This window comes from Furipterus horrens, unplaced genomic scaffold (assembly GCF_987537825.1).
Source record: "Furipterus horrens unplaced genomic scaffold, mFurHor1.1.pri manual_scaffold_12, whole genome shotgun sequence".
Classification (NCBI taxonomy): Eukaryota; Metazoa; Chordata; class Mammalia; order Chiroptera; family Furipteridae; genus Furipterus; species Furipterus horrens.
The window spans coordinates 71,922,155-71,937,518 of NW_028327182.1; the positions used below are offsets into that span (position 1 = coordinate 71,922,155).

The window sequence follows — 15,364 nt, forward strand, 5'->3', positions numbered from 1 at the left end:
TTAATGAAACCAGAGCAAGGCCCCTCCAGTGGAGCAGGTGGCCTGCTGGCGGGGCAGCCGACCTGCCCTGCCCCTGCCAGATGTCGACAGGAACTTTGTGTACGCCTTCTCTGAAGCCGCAATCTGAAGAAGATTCTGATCATTTTTTCCACCACTTAAAGTAATACGCTCAGTGAATTCTCCAATGGACTTTCTGGTGTGTTTAAAAATAGCAATAACTGCTTCTTATTTTAAAAAGGGAACACCCAGTAAATATTATATTTCATCTCCTCTGTTGGCCATCAAGTTCTTTGCCAAACAGTGCTTCAAAGCCTTTGTGAACAAAGCATAAAAACAAACAATCAAACAAACAAACAAATAAATAAGAAAGATGGCGCCTCACCAGGTGCCGTAGCGGGCAGTCACCTTCCCAGCCCCAGCAAAGACAGTCCTGGGTGTGAGCAGGTGTTAGCAATGGAACCAAAACAGCCCTGCTGTCAGTGGGCCTTTGCTGAGACCCTGAGTATTTGTCTCTGAGAAGCCAATCCTAAGTCTAGATGCGACCTTCCCCCTGGAATAGGGACACCCTGGGCCCGCAACCTCCCAGCGGAGGTGGAATGGCGCCAGATCCAGTGGCCTCGGTCCTATCCATGGCCAGCCCTCCACTCCAAGTAAGAGCAAAAGGCAGTGAGTGAGGCAGGTCCCCAGTGCTCCCCCACCCAGAAGTCAGGATCCTCATCCAGGTGCCTGAATACTAGACATGGAGCAGCGCTGTCCATGTGGGCAACTGCCCCTCACACTGGCCCCTGCTAACAACTAGCAAGCCAGGCAGATACCCTCAGAGGAGAACTGCCCCTACTCTACACAGGAGCACCCCAAGGTGCTCTCTGAGAGGTGACTAGGGAGACCCAGCGCCTCCATCCAGGATCAGCACACTCTGGGCTCCCATGGGGCTCTCAGACTCACCTGACATTGCAGTTGAGAAGTTTCCAGCCTCTCAGATGATAAATTAATTGCCTGATTGGATAGAGGAGGATGGCAGGTAATGAACCCTGCCCTGGGCACAGCACAGCAGGGGCCTCGCGCTGTCTGCGTTGTCTCGCTCTTGAAGCTCAGTGCTGCATTGGTCACTATGCATGTTTGTCACATGTGGCCGACTGTCCTCAGAGGAGACAGCACAGAAGCCTGGACCTCACCCTGCGTAGGGTGAAAACTGACAAACGGTCTTACTAAGCACCCAATCAAAGCTTGAATTTAAGAAAACAACCCCTCCTTGAAATGAACATTCAAATCAGAAAATAAAGGAGATGACAACACACATTAAGGAAGTTATTCCAAGACGAATAGAGATTTTCTAGAAAATTGCTCAGCTGAAAAGGTAGCAAACATCAAAAAGCCTTCAAAAAACACAAATGCATCTTCTGTAAGAGGATATCATTGAAAGCAGAGTGTGCTGGGCAGCAGGGAGTCACAACATCAGCTTCTTCTGAAACCCCGAAGCCCAGGTGTGTTCGCAGAGTGATTGAGACACACACACGTTAGGTTTTCCACGATCACTTCCTGACCTCTGAAAATGCATGTGCTGTAACATTAAGATTGTAAAACTGCACACAAGACGTGACACCAAGTGTGTCTGTGCTGTAGAAAAAATAGCTGATGGGAAAGTTTGGAGACAAAACAGTCCCAGGTAGTAACAAAAATTATCCTGAGGTAATGTGATTATTGGTGATTTTTATTTCCTTCCCTATACTACTATACAATATTCAAGTATTCTAGACTGAAAAGGCATTATCTTAGTGACTACAAATAAATTTAAATAATATAATGTCCTAGGCAATGGTAGAAAACACTCATGTGCTTTTCAGGAGAGTAGTAGCAGTACAGAAAGCATCGTGGTCAGGTCATTAACCTACAATGCCATCCAGCATCTTGGCAGGACTTGGAGACCCTGTGCAGGTATTTTCCTCACCACACCAATTTCTAAACAAAAGTTTCCTTGGACTTGCGCACCTGGAAACACGGGGTGTAAAGTCCTTTTGATCACTCTGCGTCCTCTCCTTTCTCTGTAATTGATCCAGGAGTTTCCCATGGTCTGTTCTGCTCTGACCCAGTTGGCCCCAGGTGCAGGCCTTCCTAAGCAGGAACAGGATATGCCAGAGCCCAGATCCCAATGTCCTAACTCCGCCTTCTTGACCATCGTCATGGCCAGGTAGAGCTCATGGGCTCAGGCCATCCCCTTGGGAGTCGATCCAGCAAACTGAAGCTCTTAGCCCTCATCCCAGAATATGTCAGGGCTACTGGGGTCAGATGTCTACATTTGTGTCATGGGCCCTGACTCGAGGCACTCTGTGGGTAACTCACCTGCCCAAGTCATGTCGAGGGGGCCTCTCTGGCTGTGTCTGAGTGAGGCAGGGCCCACAGTCCGAGGCCGGCCACATCCATGCCTGCCGATGACCCACAAGGAGAGAAGTACTCACCAAGACTGAAGCTGGCTGAGTCCCCCAAGAGGAGACAGGACAGGCACATGCAAAGTTCAGCACCAAACCTTGAGTGCTAAAAGCACCACTGCTCTGCAAAAAGGTAGAAGTGTGTGCTTGAACGAACTCCAAGTATTGATGCCTCCAATAAAATGAAGAACAGATTCATGGGCGACAGAGGCCTGGTATGCCTGGTACACTCCTCATCCTCACTGTTCAGATCTCCCAAGGAGAAGCCCCATGTGCACCGAGAGAGCACCACAGAGCTCCACAACGTGTAAACAGCAGTGCCCTTAGTTATGGGACTTGGTCCTCCAGGGCCAGGCACTGGAGGAGTGAAAGGAAAGGACTAAGCAAGGGGCCTGTTCAAAGCTGTGCTCCTTGGGAGGTCAGGAAACAAGAGGAGCAGAAACTGAGGCTTTAGACATGCCAGTGGTTCAGAAGCTGGGGAGCTTCACTTTGGAAGTTTGAATGTGTCATTGCTCCTGATAATTTTTGTTCTAAAGGACAAATCAAAGGACCTCTGGTCTTTGAAGCTTTGGGCTTTGTACTTTGCAAAATGTGCTGACCTTCTCTGATGTTCGAGACCCAGTGCGCCTCTTCCTGACCCAGATATGTCTGTGGGCTCTACCTGGGCTGGGGCACTGGGCATCTGGCAGCCCCCAGGCTCGGGTGTGGGCACTGCAGAACCTTGTGCTGGGTCAGGGTGGGAGGACATCTGGCTCCTGGCCACCTCACAATGGTGTTCTCCCTCCTTCTGTGGCACAGTAGGTGCCTGCTGGCCACCCCTGGGGTCTGGCCTTTGGGACTTCCCACTTGCCACTGCTGCTGAGTTGCCCGTGGGCTGCCCCAAGTTATGGGGTGCCATCCTTCCAGACTGGGCCTGGGACGGGCACTCCAACCTCTCTGGGCAGGAGGGTGCTTGGCTCTCTTCAGCGTGGACACCGTGTTGCTTTGAAGGGTCCTCTGCAGCCCACACCCACTGCTTTGGGGGATGCTCTGGACCTTTCTCAGCATGTCGGCAGGGAGTCTCCACAGCAGTGATCACCATGTCACCGGCAACCATGTCATCCTGGGACTGTGTCTGAGCCTCTTCAGAGCCACACAACAAGGTCTTCTGGCTTGAAGAAGGTGCTTCCTTCTGTCCAGGACCCTTTCGCCCCACAGTGCCTGAGATCCTCTCCTCACCACCTCCCAGGCCTGCCTGTGGCCATGACCTCTCCCCGACCTCTACTTCTTCCAGGACACCTGCCTGTGTGCAGGATGTAGGCAGCAGGGGAGCCTGGAGGCCAGGACACTTTGGGGATGCTCTGACAACCTGCTGCTCTTCTGCTACCCTCAATTGCACTGAGGGAAACTGATGGGAAACCCCAGCACCAAGAGGAAGTGGCTTTTCAGACACAACATGCTTCTCATCTTTGGCCTGTTGCTTCTCAGAAGATGATGGCGGCTTCTCCGAATTGTGGCATGGAGGTCCCTCTACACTGCTTCCTTGTGGTGTGGGGTGATTTGAGGTTGGAACTGGGAGCTTCGTGTTATTCCCCCAGGGACCTGCTTGTGGCGCCGCAGTATTTCTGCTTCCGATGGTGGCATTCCCTTTGTTTGCTGCCAGCTTATTTGAAAGCCCTGAGCTGGGTTCGTCAGGCATGAGTGGGGGCCCAGCGGCTTCTTGTGGGAGAGTGGTCAATGATTCTAAGGTCACAGGCAGGTGCCGCCCCATGTTTTTGCAGACAGGGTCCTCTGCCGCTTTGCTGCTGGGATGCTTCAAGAGTCCATCTGGTGACAAGAGGAGGTAGCCAGTGGGTTCATGACTAAGATCCTCTGCTACAAGACTGTGACCTGTTGGTGAGGAGCTGAATTCTCCCTTGTGCAAAGTGTCCCACTTCTCAGGAGTACTGTTTTCGGGGTCCACGGCATAACCCGGTGCTGGTGTTGTGTGACTCTTGGTGACCTCTGTTGCCATCCCCCATTCAGGGGCTTTCATTCTTGGTTTGGGGGCTTCATTTGAGGAGGTTGGTCTGTCCTCACCAAGACCATGGCTGGCACTCCCTTCAGCCACCAGGAGGGGCTGGGCGGACTCAGGGAGTGGTAGCCCCCTGTGTTCTTCTTGCTCACGCAGGATGTTCTTAGCCACTGTGGCCACATGCTCAGACCTTGTCCATTCCTCGGCCGGTGCTGCCAACAGTGTTAGCACACCTGCTGAGTTTCCCTCAGTGGAAGATGGCACTTGCTGACGGCCACGGGCAGAACAGTTGTTTCCTCTCAGATGGTTTTCCGAAGCCATGGAATACGGGGATGGGGTTCCTTCGTCATGGATGGGCATTTCCTCTGGTTCTGGCAGATGGTTCTTCTCATAACTGAGCTCAGGAACATCCTCTCCTGAAATGTTCTCACGAGTCTTGAGTTTGTTTGAATCCTCAAAGGTGCCTTGGTCTTCCTTTCCTCCTGTGGGACTTCTCTGTGGTTTCAGCACTGGGGCTGCCACTGGAATGTCACAGTCAATGCTGGCAGCACCCCTTGGAGGTGTAAGGCTGACGTCTGCCCAGGCGTCAGGCAGAGAAGGGGTGTTGAGTGCCCCGGGCGTCTCCGCAGACTTGCTCACTCCCATCATGGGTACGTTGGTGCTTTTACTCTCTGTCTCAGTGGGAAGTAGCGCTTGTGCATTTTCAACCCTGCTTTCTCCTCCTGGCGCGTGAGACCGTTGGCCTTCACTACCTGAGGTCTTTTGCAGCATGACAGGAAGGAGTGGCATTTCATGGACAACTGGAAGTCTGACAGTTACCTGTGGAGGCTCGAAGGCCAACTGCGTGCGCTGGGCAGCCTGGGCTGTGGGCAGGTTGAGTGGTGGGATGTGTCCTGGAACTTTCTGTTCTGGGAGACTCTTCTGGACAGCAAAGTGAGGCTCTTGCTCTGAGTCTGAAATCACTCTTTCTATTTCATCCTCCGAACTGCACACCATCAGGTCTACTTGAGGGGCTTCCTCTGCTCCCTCACCTGTGGGCTCAGGATGGGGGTCTGCTCTCACCTCCTTTGCCCCCTGGGTACCATCTATGGTGCTCCCTGCCTGGGGGTCCCTCATCCTGTCACCTCCTGATACCCCAAGGTGCCCTGGGCTGGCTGGTCCAAGTGAGGGTAACTTGGGTTCTGGGTCAGGAAGGGTTTCACCCCTTTGGGAGGCAGGAGGGATGGCTGGCTCGGGAACGCACTCAGGCCCGGCTCTTGGGGACACTGCTTTCAGGCTGGGAGGCATAGCCTGCAGTATCAAGGGCTGTGCGGGACCCCTATTAAGCAGCTCCTTCCCTGGTGTTTTATTCCCACCAGGCACCATCTCCACCACATCGGGGGGCCTGCCTGTTTCTTTTGGGGGCAAGCGGCCCAGGTCCGAGTGTCTGATTTTGGCACAGAGGGACAGCCAGCTCTGGGGACTGCAGACAACGGTGGCGATGCTGAAGGCTGGCATTGGCTCCGCTGAGCAGGCCAGAAAGTGGGCTGGTGGCATCCTGATGCAGGTGCTGGCCATGGTGGCCGTGCAGAGCACACGGGCCTCAAGCCGGTGCATCTTCTTCCTTTGCAGGTTCTTTTTCTTCCGCTCTTCTGTGTGGATCAGCAGCACGCTGGCCTCTGAGCAAAGACAGCCACTCTGTTCAAACTTCTCCCGCAGTTTGGATAGGACCGAGCTCTTCTTGCCCATGATCTTGGGCAAAAGGCCCTTAGCGGCTTTGGGCCGCTCAGCAGGAGGCCTCTCACGAAGCCTCTTCTCCTCAGCCCCCTTCTCCTCTGCAGCCAAGAACTTCTTCAGAATGTTTTTCACAGTGTTTTTCCCAGTGGGGAGGCTCCACCGAGGCTTATCACCACAGAGGGGCTCCTGGCCCCGTGCCATACTGCCAGCCCCTTCCCTGGTCTTCTCCAGGAGCTTGTTGATGGTGGCAGTCACCAGGCTCCTGCCTGGACCTTGCTTGTCCTTGATGATCAGCCTTCCCACCTCCCGGGTCTTCTTGAGGCAGGGATCCCGGCCAGCGCCCATGAACTTGGCCTGCAGGAGCTGGAAACGTGTGGGCCGCCGCGGGTTGGCGTCTTGGGGCTCAGGCTTTTGGCTCACCTGGCTGTCCACACCCTCTCCCCTTTTAGTGGGAAGTGGCCCCTGGGGACTGTCTTTATGGTTGATGATATAGAGCAACAGGCTGCTGAGGATGGCACGGACAGCCGGGTCACAGGTCGCCTTGCTGACCTTCTTTTTCAGAGCTTGGGCATCAACAGGTGTCTTATTGCTGCAAACCTGGACACTCCTGGGGCTGTAGAAAAAAGAAACAATTGTCACAGATATTGTTTTCATTTTTTCTAAGGTGGCTCCAGGACATTTCTTATGAAACAATCTCATTTTAAATAAGATTGATGCATCTCCACGATAACTCGGAGATGTCAGGGACTCCCATTGCCTCTCTGGGTCACTGTTCCTTTGTCTCTTAAATAGCAATAATTTCTGACTGAATATATCCCTAAGGGCTTTGGATAGTTGACATTAAATAGTTTTCTGAAAGCAGTTTGGAAAACTACTTTGCATGTGAAAGGTATTTAATGTTTTTATAATGGATGATATTATACTTGTATACAAGGAGGGACAAAAGCAAGCATAAAGAATTTACATTCTCTGCATGGATCTGTGCATATCTCTCAGTTTAAGTACGAGAAGTGAAGTGGATGTTGCAGTTATATCCTGACTCAATCCCAAATGAAGCCTCTGAGAAGAATCAGTAAGACCGCTGGCCCTGGGTGGGTAGGAGGGCACTCAGCTTTGGGGTGGGGCTCTCTGGGGTAGAACACCTGGGCAGTAAGTGGGTGGTGAACCCCAGAGCAGGAAGAAGTGGGTTTTGCTACTGAGTGGATGGGAAGAGAACTGGGACACCGCTGGGACCTGCCTTCTTGAATCCCTTTGAAAACCCTCCCAGAAACACCCTGAAGGCTGAGGAAGGCCTGAGCCAGCAGCTGAAGCCACTCTATCTCGTTGAGACCCTTATTCCTTTACCCCAGTCCAGCTGCCCACAGGTCATGGCCTCGCAGCTCTCTGGGGGTGGGGTCTCTGATATATGGTGAAGTTTCTCAGCTTAGCATCCAGGCTGAGAGGCCCTCTATTGAGTGGCCTGGCACTGAGTCTGTCAACTACACTGTCAAAGCCAGAGTGTCCCTCCCGGTGGGGCAGAACCATCTCCCACCTCTCCAGGTGGTAGTTTTGTAAAGTTGCACCCAGAATTATAGCCTAGGCATTACACATTCTAGTTATTCTTTCCAAGGAGATGATCAGGATGTGGAGCAAAGACTATACACTGCATAGAAAGTCCTCACAGTGCTGTTTACGATATTAAAACTTTGGAAATACCCTAAATGTCTAAAACCTGCTTAAATAACAACACATCCGTATTTATGGGAAAATAATCTGGTACAAGAAAGTGTTCGTGACATAAAGTTAGAAGTGCAAGAAGCTGCAGAGATGTATGTGGACTTTGGCCCAGCTGCGTTTTAAGAAATTGTGCAGACAGACACACACAGACTGAAAACAGACTGGAAGGAAATATAAAAACATAATTTTCTTTTTGTACTTCTATGTATTTTTCCAAAAAAGAGTTCTTTTAAAAGTCACATACAAATACCCTTTTAAGAAGCTGTTAAGGTCACTTGTATGCTAGTGTGATGGGGATGCGCCAGCAGCGCCCCTTGATGGCCCACCCACAGGACAGATAATTTCTCCCATGGCGATCAGATCCTGCCCACTGGGTGAGTCTGCACAGTCACTCAGTGCCTGGGAACGGGTCTCAGAACAGAGAATTTTGAAAGGGCAGCGAAAGTAACCTTGGAGTTCTGCCTTCTTTGGCTCCATGAGAACTTGAAATTCACCTCCATGCAGTGAATTCCCACAGAAAGGGACTGCTTTGCTTTTCTCGGACACCAGAGGACATGAGAACACAGAGAGGACTGGTTGAAACCCAGTTTCTGACACAGTGTGTCTTTGAGGGGCCAAGAACTTGTATTTCAAATAAGTTCCCCGAGTGGCCAATGCTGCTGCCCAGCATCAGACAACTGTGGATTTGGAGAACCGAGAGATGGATTAGCCTCCCACCACAAAACCAATATCTGAACCCACTCCTAAGCCATGACATGGTATGAGCCAGCATGACCTGGAATAAAAAACTGCCAAGAACTCCCGGAGGGCATAGGTGCCCCTCCAGCACCAACAAGGCTGAGAGGCTAGCTGTTCACTGAGAACTGGCAGGAGGGGCAAGCCCACCTGGGAAGGTGCCAGCCTGTGTCCTTGAAACTGGTAAGCTCACCCAGGACATATACAGGTTCTGGACCAGTATCGGGGATTAGGGGAGATGGATGGGCAGGTGGATTTCCATGTTGTACCAGCCTTTGGTGCCCTGTGCTCTGTTTGAGAAGGTTGGCATCACACCTCACCCATCTGTGGTACCTGCATCATTGCCAAACTGCCTGTTTTCCCTGAACCCCCATGTAGTGTACAGGGATGGCCTCTCTCTCTTAGGATTAGGTCCCTAAGCAAGGCTGCATCAGGTTACCAGAGAAGGCAGGTTGTCGGCAGCCAACACTGGGGACTCAGTAGTCCTGGTCAAAGTCTTTCATGGGGCTTCTTCCAGGGGCCTCAATGTACTTCTCCCAAACTTTCAAAAGCAGCCTGAAAGACCTGGCCCCAGACCCCATAGGGATGGTGAGGAAGTGGGGGCTGGTCCCTGTGGCCAAATGCGGGGATGTCAGGAGGAAGCACTGTTCAGCGCAGGTGCTCCATGATCTGAGAGTTCTCATGTGTCTCATCTCTGAAATAAGATGAGTGTTGTGATCGGTGACATTATGGCCTTGTGGGTAGCTTGACTGGCTGGTGACATCTTTTATTTCCCAGAGGCAGAGAGTGGGCATCTCTGGGTGGCCTCAATGGAATTCATCACAATACTCCAGCATTAACTTCTCTGGGCGCTTGTCTAGTGCCTGCTGGTGAGCTCTCCTGCTCTCACCCTGGCTTATCTCATCGTATCTGGTTATCTCTTGGGTATGGTTGTTACGCCTTCCACACCTGAGATATCTAACCATGGAGACACTTAGTGACTGGCTGGAGATCACAGGGCTAAGTGCAGAACCAGGATATGTCAGTGTCCAGCTTCATGGAACATTGTGGGGCTCGCCCCTGGGTACTGCCCAGGTCTGTTACTGACCAGACATCTGGGGTCTCACAGGCACATCACACATGGCTGGACTTACCTCCCCACTCCCTAAATCCCTCCTCCTGTTTCCCTGTCTTGGCAAAAGGCACCTGCCATCCTATGGCCTGAGGATGAGAGGAATCCGTTTCTGCCACCCTCACCAATGACACAGAAACCTCCTCTACTTGCTTCCACTTTGCTCTTGGCTGCTACTTACTCTGCATCACACCAGTGAAGGTTGTGTTCACTCAGTAGCTTCCACTGGTTTTAGAATTGAGCGTGAACTTCTGCCAGTGAGACCTGCAGGACCCAAGCCTCACTTTGTGCCAACTTCTCATTTACTGTGTCTGAGCTGCTCCATCCTGCCCTCTCCCAAGTGCTCTTCTTCTTTTTCTTTTTTCTTGTATTTTTCCATTACCATTTATCCCCCTGATAACCTCTCCCCACCCTTAAATGACCACATTTTTGTCCACGCCCATGATTCCTTTTTCTTTTTTGCTCGGTACCTTCACCCCCTAACCCTGCCCCCCACCCCCACAGCTGTCATCCTGCTATCCATCTATGAGTCTGTCTCTATTTTGCTTGTTAGTTCAGCTTGTTCATTAGATTCCACAATAGTATGGTACTTGTGTTTCTCTGGCTGGCTTATTTCACTCAGCATAATGTGCTCCAGGTCCATCCATACTGTCGCAAAGGGTAAAATTTTCTTCTATTTTGTAGCTGGGTAGTATTCCATTGCATAAATGTCTTGTAGTTGTTTTATCCACTCATCTACTGATGGACACTTGGGCTGCTTCCATATCTTGGTGATTGTAAATAGCACTGTGATAAACATAGGGGTATTTATGTTCTTTTGAATTCGTGTTTTGGGTTGCTTTGGATAAATTCCCAGAAGTGAAATCACTGGGTAATAAGGCAGATTCATTTTTAATTTTTTCACATATCTCCATACTGCTTTCCACAGTGGTTGCACCAGTCTGCATTCCCACCAACAGTGCAAAAGGGTTTCCTTAGCTCCACATCCTCGCATGTACTTGTTGTTTGTTGAACTACTGATGATATCCATTCTGACAGGTGTAAGGTGATATGTCATTGTGGTTTTAATTTGCATTTCTCTGATGATTAGTGACATTGAGTAGCTTTTCATATGTCTATTGGCCATCTGTATGTCCTCTTTGGAGAAGTGTGTACTCAGGCCCTTTGCCCATTTTTTAATTGGATTGTTTGTTTTTGTTTTTAGTGTTGAGTTTTATAAGTTCTTTATAAATTTTGGATATTAACCTCTTAACAGATGTATTGGTGAATACATTCTCTAATTCTGTGCATTATGTTTTTGTTTTGTTGATGGTTTTCTTTGTTGTGCAAAAACTTTTTAGTTTGATGTGGTCCCATTTTTTTTTTCTTTTGTTTCCTTGCCTGGGGATATATATCTGATAAAATATTGCTATGAGCTATGTCCAAGATTTTACTGGCCATGTTTTCTTCTAGGATTTTTATGGTTTGGGGTCTAACATTTAAGTCTTTGATCTATTTTGAATTTATTCTTGTGTGTGGCATAAGAAGGTGATCTAGTTTCATTTTTTCCATGTGTCTGTTCAATTTTCCCAACACCATTTATTGAATAAACTACCATGAGCCCATTGTATGTGCTTGTTTCGCATGTCATGTATTAATTGGCTATAAAGGTGTGGGTTTATTTCTGGACTACCTATTCTGTTCCATTGATCTATGTGTCTGTTTTTATGCCAGTACCATGCTATATGGATTATTATGGCCTTACAATATAGTTTAATATCAGGTAGTGTGATTCTTCTAACTTTGTTCTTCTTTGTCAAGATTGCTGTTGCTATTTGGGGCCTTTTGTGGTTCCATATAAATTTTTGAAATATTGTTCTAGTTCTGTAAAATATGTCATTGGTATCTTGATGGGAAACCCATTGAATCTATAGATTGCTTCGGGTAGTGTGGACATTTTAATAACGTTAATTCTTCCTTTCTCCCAAGTGCTCTTTTTTCTTTCTGTAACTCTACCCCCACTTTCCTTCATCCTCCTTGCTTAGGTCTTGGCATAAATGCCACTGCTCAAGGTGATTCTTCCTGGTCCCTTCCTGGAGTAAGCCCTGTTGTCCTCAGAACATTTCTTTTGCAACACTGATCACAGTCATACTGAATTCTTGACCTAATTACTTCATATCTATCTCTGCTATATTTTGTGAGCCTTTTCACGCAGGATGAGAACACATAGCTCAGTGGCTGGCACACAACAGGTCCTCAGAAAGCATTTGGGGACTGAATTACACACCTGTGACTAAGCGATGTTCTCAGAGCCTCCTGCATCATCATGTACTTTTATCAACAAGCCTCTCACATGATTGTTATGTGCAGAGAGCACAGCTAAATAAATGGGCTACAGCAGCAGAGACGGTGAATTCAGCATCAGAGTACAGTCTGCTGTCTTCTTGTAACCTGAGAGCCTTTGGGGTCTAGGACCTCAGTTTCCAAGAGGGGCCTGGGAGCAGCCTTGCTTGGTTTCAGGCAAGAAAAAGCTTCCAGACCTGCCTGGTCACATTGCCGGACAGACACCCAGCTTGGAGTCATTTGCTCACTTGGTCATTTCAATCATCTTTATGACTTCGCAGGTTGAGTCATTCAGATGACTGGAATAGTTATACTAATAATGTGCTTTGGGGACATTAAGATGTCTGAATAAAGGCCATGAGGATCAGTCATGTATGAGCTCATCCGCCACTTCATGTACTTTGCCAACAGGTTCTGAGTTCCACAGTCTAAATAGAAAGGTGAAGAATGGAGCTAACATCAAATTCCTGTAAGCCTCCTGTGTGGAGAGGAGGTGAATTTGGAAGAGTTGGAGAGAGTACATGAAGTTCAGTGTTGATTTTATCCATTATTCTACGATCCATCCATGGTACATCTCAGTAACCAGACGCCACTTTCCACATACTCCAAGTCATGATTTTGATGCTGAACATCTGTCTGTTCTGGAAAATGCAGTGGTGCACCATCATGATAACAGTGATACAAAAGGGGCCATGTGTCCTTCTTATGGTACATATTGGAGACAAGACTTATCCTACATCAGGTTAGCTGTTACAGCCAGATCAGTGCTTCCATACCACATGTAAGTTTGTGAGCCAGTTATGAAGTTGACTGCATTAACTAAGCTAGCAGCCACTGAAAACTCAATGTCACAGAGATGCTCCAAGCTGCCTAGGAGAGCCCCAAGTATATATTACAACAGGCTTTTATCTACCAGGCCATGGGTAGAGTTTCAAAACATTCCAAAATGCTTTCCTAATCACCTAAGAAATGTTTGCATTCCCAGAGAAGGTCAGGATGCTTTTCTAAGATTCATAGGCTGAGGAAAAGGAGATTAAGCGGACCATAAAGTTCTTTTTTGAGGTGAGCCCTGCCTTGCCAAGGTGGCCTTGTCCATGAGCTGGTGGCAGTTTGAAGTGTATGAGATGCAGGACGATATCCTGGGACTGTGATAAGAGAAGGAACATGGTATGACCTCTTTCAATAAGTCATTTGTGTTTAACAACACTCATGAACTGAACACTCCTCCTCGAAGTCAGCCTGCTTTGCTCCTATGACTGCGTCTGCTCTCCTGCTAATCCCCTTGGGCCACTTCTGCCCAAAGTTAGACATTGAATTGTTTGCAGCACAGTTGAGCAGTGTATGTTCACAACGGCCATGTCACAATAACCCTCAGCCATGTCCACTGTCACTACTGAGCCGGGCCCCTGCTTTTCCTGCTGGGACACCCTCTCCTGCTCTTCAGGCCCATGAGCTTGGCCTGTCTAGTCTTCTGACCCCACCTTGTAGTATGCTCCAGCTGCACTGGCCATTGAATGTTCCCAGTTCATTCCTGCCCCAGGGCCTTTGCTTTAACTATTTCCTCTGCTTAGTGCTTCCCATGTCTCCTCCTGAGGTCACCCCCTGAGCACACAACCCACAGTGCTCTCAGCACAGCACCTGGGATAACTGTCACTGGAGCATTTATAACTCTCTGAGATTCAAGTGCAGTTTCAAACACATCATGTATGTGTTTGTCTAACTCCCCCACTAGAATGTAGGCTCCACATGGGCAGCAAACTCATTTTGTTCTCCACTTTCCCCCAGGGCTGTCAGTAAGGTCTGGCTAGAGTGGGCACTCAGCAAATGCCTATGGAAGGGCCTTGTTTAGAGTCCTCAGTTCACCCTGCAGTCATGTCTGGGGTGAGGGGTTGCAGGTCTGTGTGCCTGAAGCTTGGAGCAGCGCCTCTCCCTGCTGCATGCAGGTACTGCTGGTCCCCCACCCCCTCGCCCCCACCCCACTCCCTGGTACCTTCCTCCAGGCTCTCACCCCCGCCTTACTCCATTTCCCTGGAGCTCCGGCCTCCTGAACTTTTGTTTTGTGGCCATGTGGGCTCTTTCCCAGTTTCACGCTTCGCCCGTGCTGAGCCCTCTGGTCTGGAATAGCCGCTCTCCTGACGAGCCCCTTCCTATTCATCCTTCATATTCTAGTTCAGATGCCCTTGCTCAGTGGAGACTGTTCCAGTGGCCCAGCTGTGCCAGCCCCTCACCGCTGGTCCCAGGCAGGCCTTTCAGTAGCCCCTATGGGGGTAAAAATATGGACCTCAGAATCCCCAACATCAGTGAATCAGAGCATGTGTATGTGGGAGGCAAATTCTCCCACAGGCTCTGTGGTCCCTTTTTGGGGCACTTATGTCACTCATCAGGGACCAGACAGCAGCCTGGGGAGGGAGGCTGTGAGCCAGCCCTTATGGCTATTACAACACTGAGCTCACAAGGTCAATTCTAACATCGACTATAAATCATAATTTGTAAACATCACTTTAACAGTAACTATTTTTCCAGTAAAGCACAGTAACAAATGTTTGTTACCTATCCCATATTTTTTGTTGGTGACTAAGTAGCTAACAGTTTAAACTGTGCTAATGAATCAATCAGAGAACCTGAAACTCTAAATTTTCTTGGAAACAAATCTGGTTAAAAACTGGTGGTGGACGTCTGGGCTGGGGTAACCCATGGTCATGCACCTATAGCTCCCAGACATGGCCCTGGCTACGGTGGATAAAGCGGCATCTGTCCAAGCCAAGCTGACTGAGGCCCCCTGAGTATTCCAGACCCTGAGATTTAATAAGTAAGCAGAGCATTCTTGAAACACTTCTCTCACACCTAATTCCAAGTACTGTTGTGTCTGTGTGTGTGTTATGTGGTGTGTGTATGTGTGCATTGCTGTATATACCTCTGTGTGCATGTGTCTGTGTGTATGTGTGGACCTCTGTGTGTCTGTGTATGTATTTATATGTGTACACCTCTGTGTGTATCAGTGTGTGCACAACTCTCTGTTTTGTGTCTGTGTGTAAGTGTGTACCTCTCTGCATGTATCTGCATGTGTGTATCTGTGTGTGTGTAGTGAGAGGGAGAGAAAATGATAAAGCAACCATAGCCCAGTGTTAACAGTTGGTGAAGCTGTGCGAAGTGAATATGGGAATTCTTTGAGCTATTTTTGCAAACTTTTTCATGTTGATGTACTTGAAAACAAACAATTAGGATGGAACAGGAAGGAAGAAAAACAATGGGGTGACAAGTGCATTCGAGGACCCTGAAAACACAGATAAGCCCTCAGTCGGCGGTGGCATTTGGGACCCGGCAGTGTGCTAACTGGCGCCAGGC

The 15,364-nt window shown here is 49.2% G+C and overlaps 1 protein-coding gene across 1 annotated transcript in view; it reads right to left on the reverse strand.

Annotated features, from left to right (window-relative positions):
* Window positions 1-516: 516 nt before the first annotated feature.
* Window positions 517-15,364, reverse strand: part of ADPRHL1 (ADP-ribosylhydrolase like 1) — a 40,304-nt gene continuing 25,456 nt past the window's right edge. The window contains exon 8 of the mRNA XM_090258286.1: window positions 517-6,748. Within this exon, the coding sequence (XP_090114412.1) occupies window positions 2,911-6,748 (3,838 nt within the window). The 3' untranslated portion in view covers window positions 517-2,910. The remainder of the gene's footprint in view (window positions 6,749-15,364) is intronic.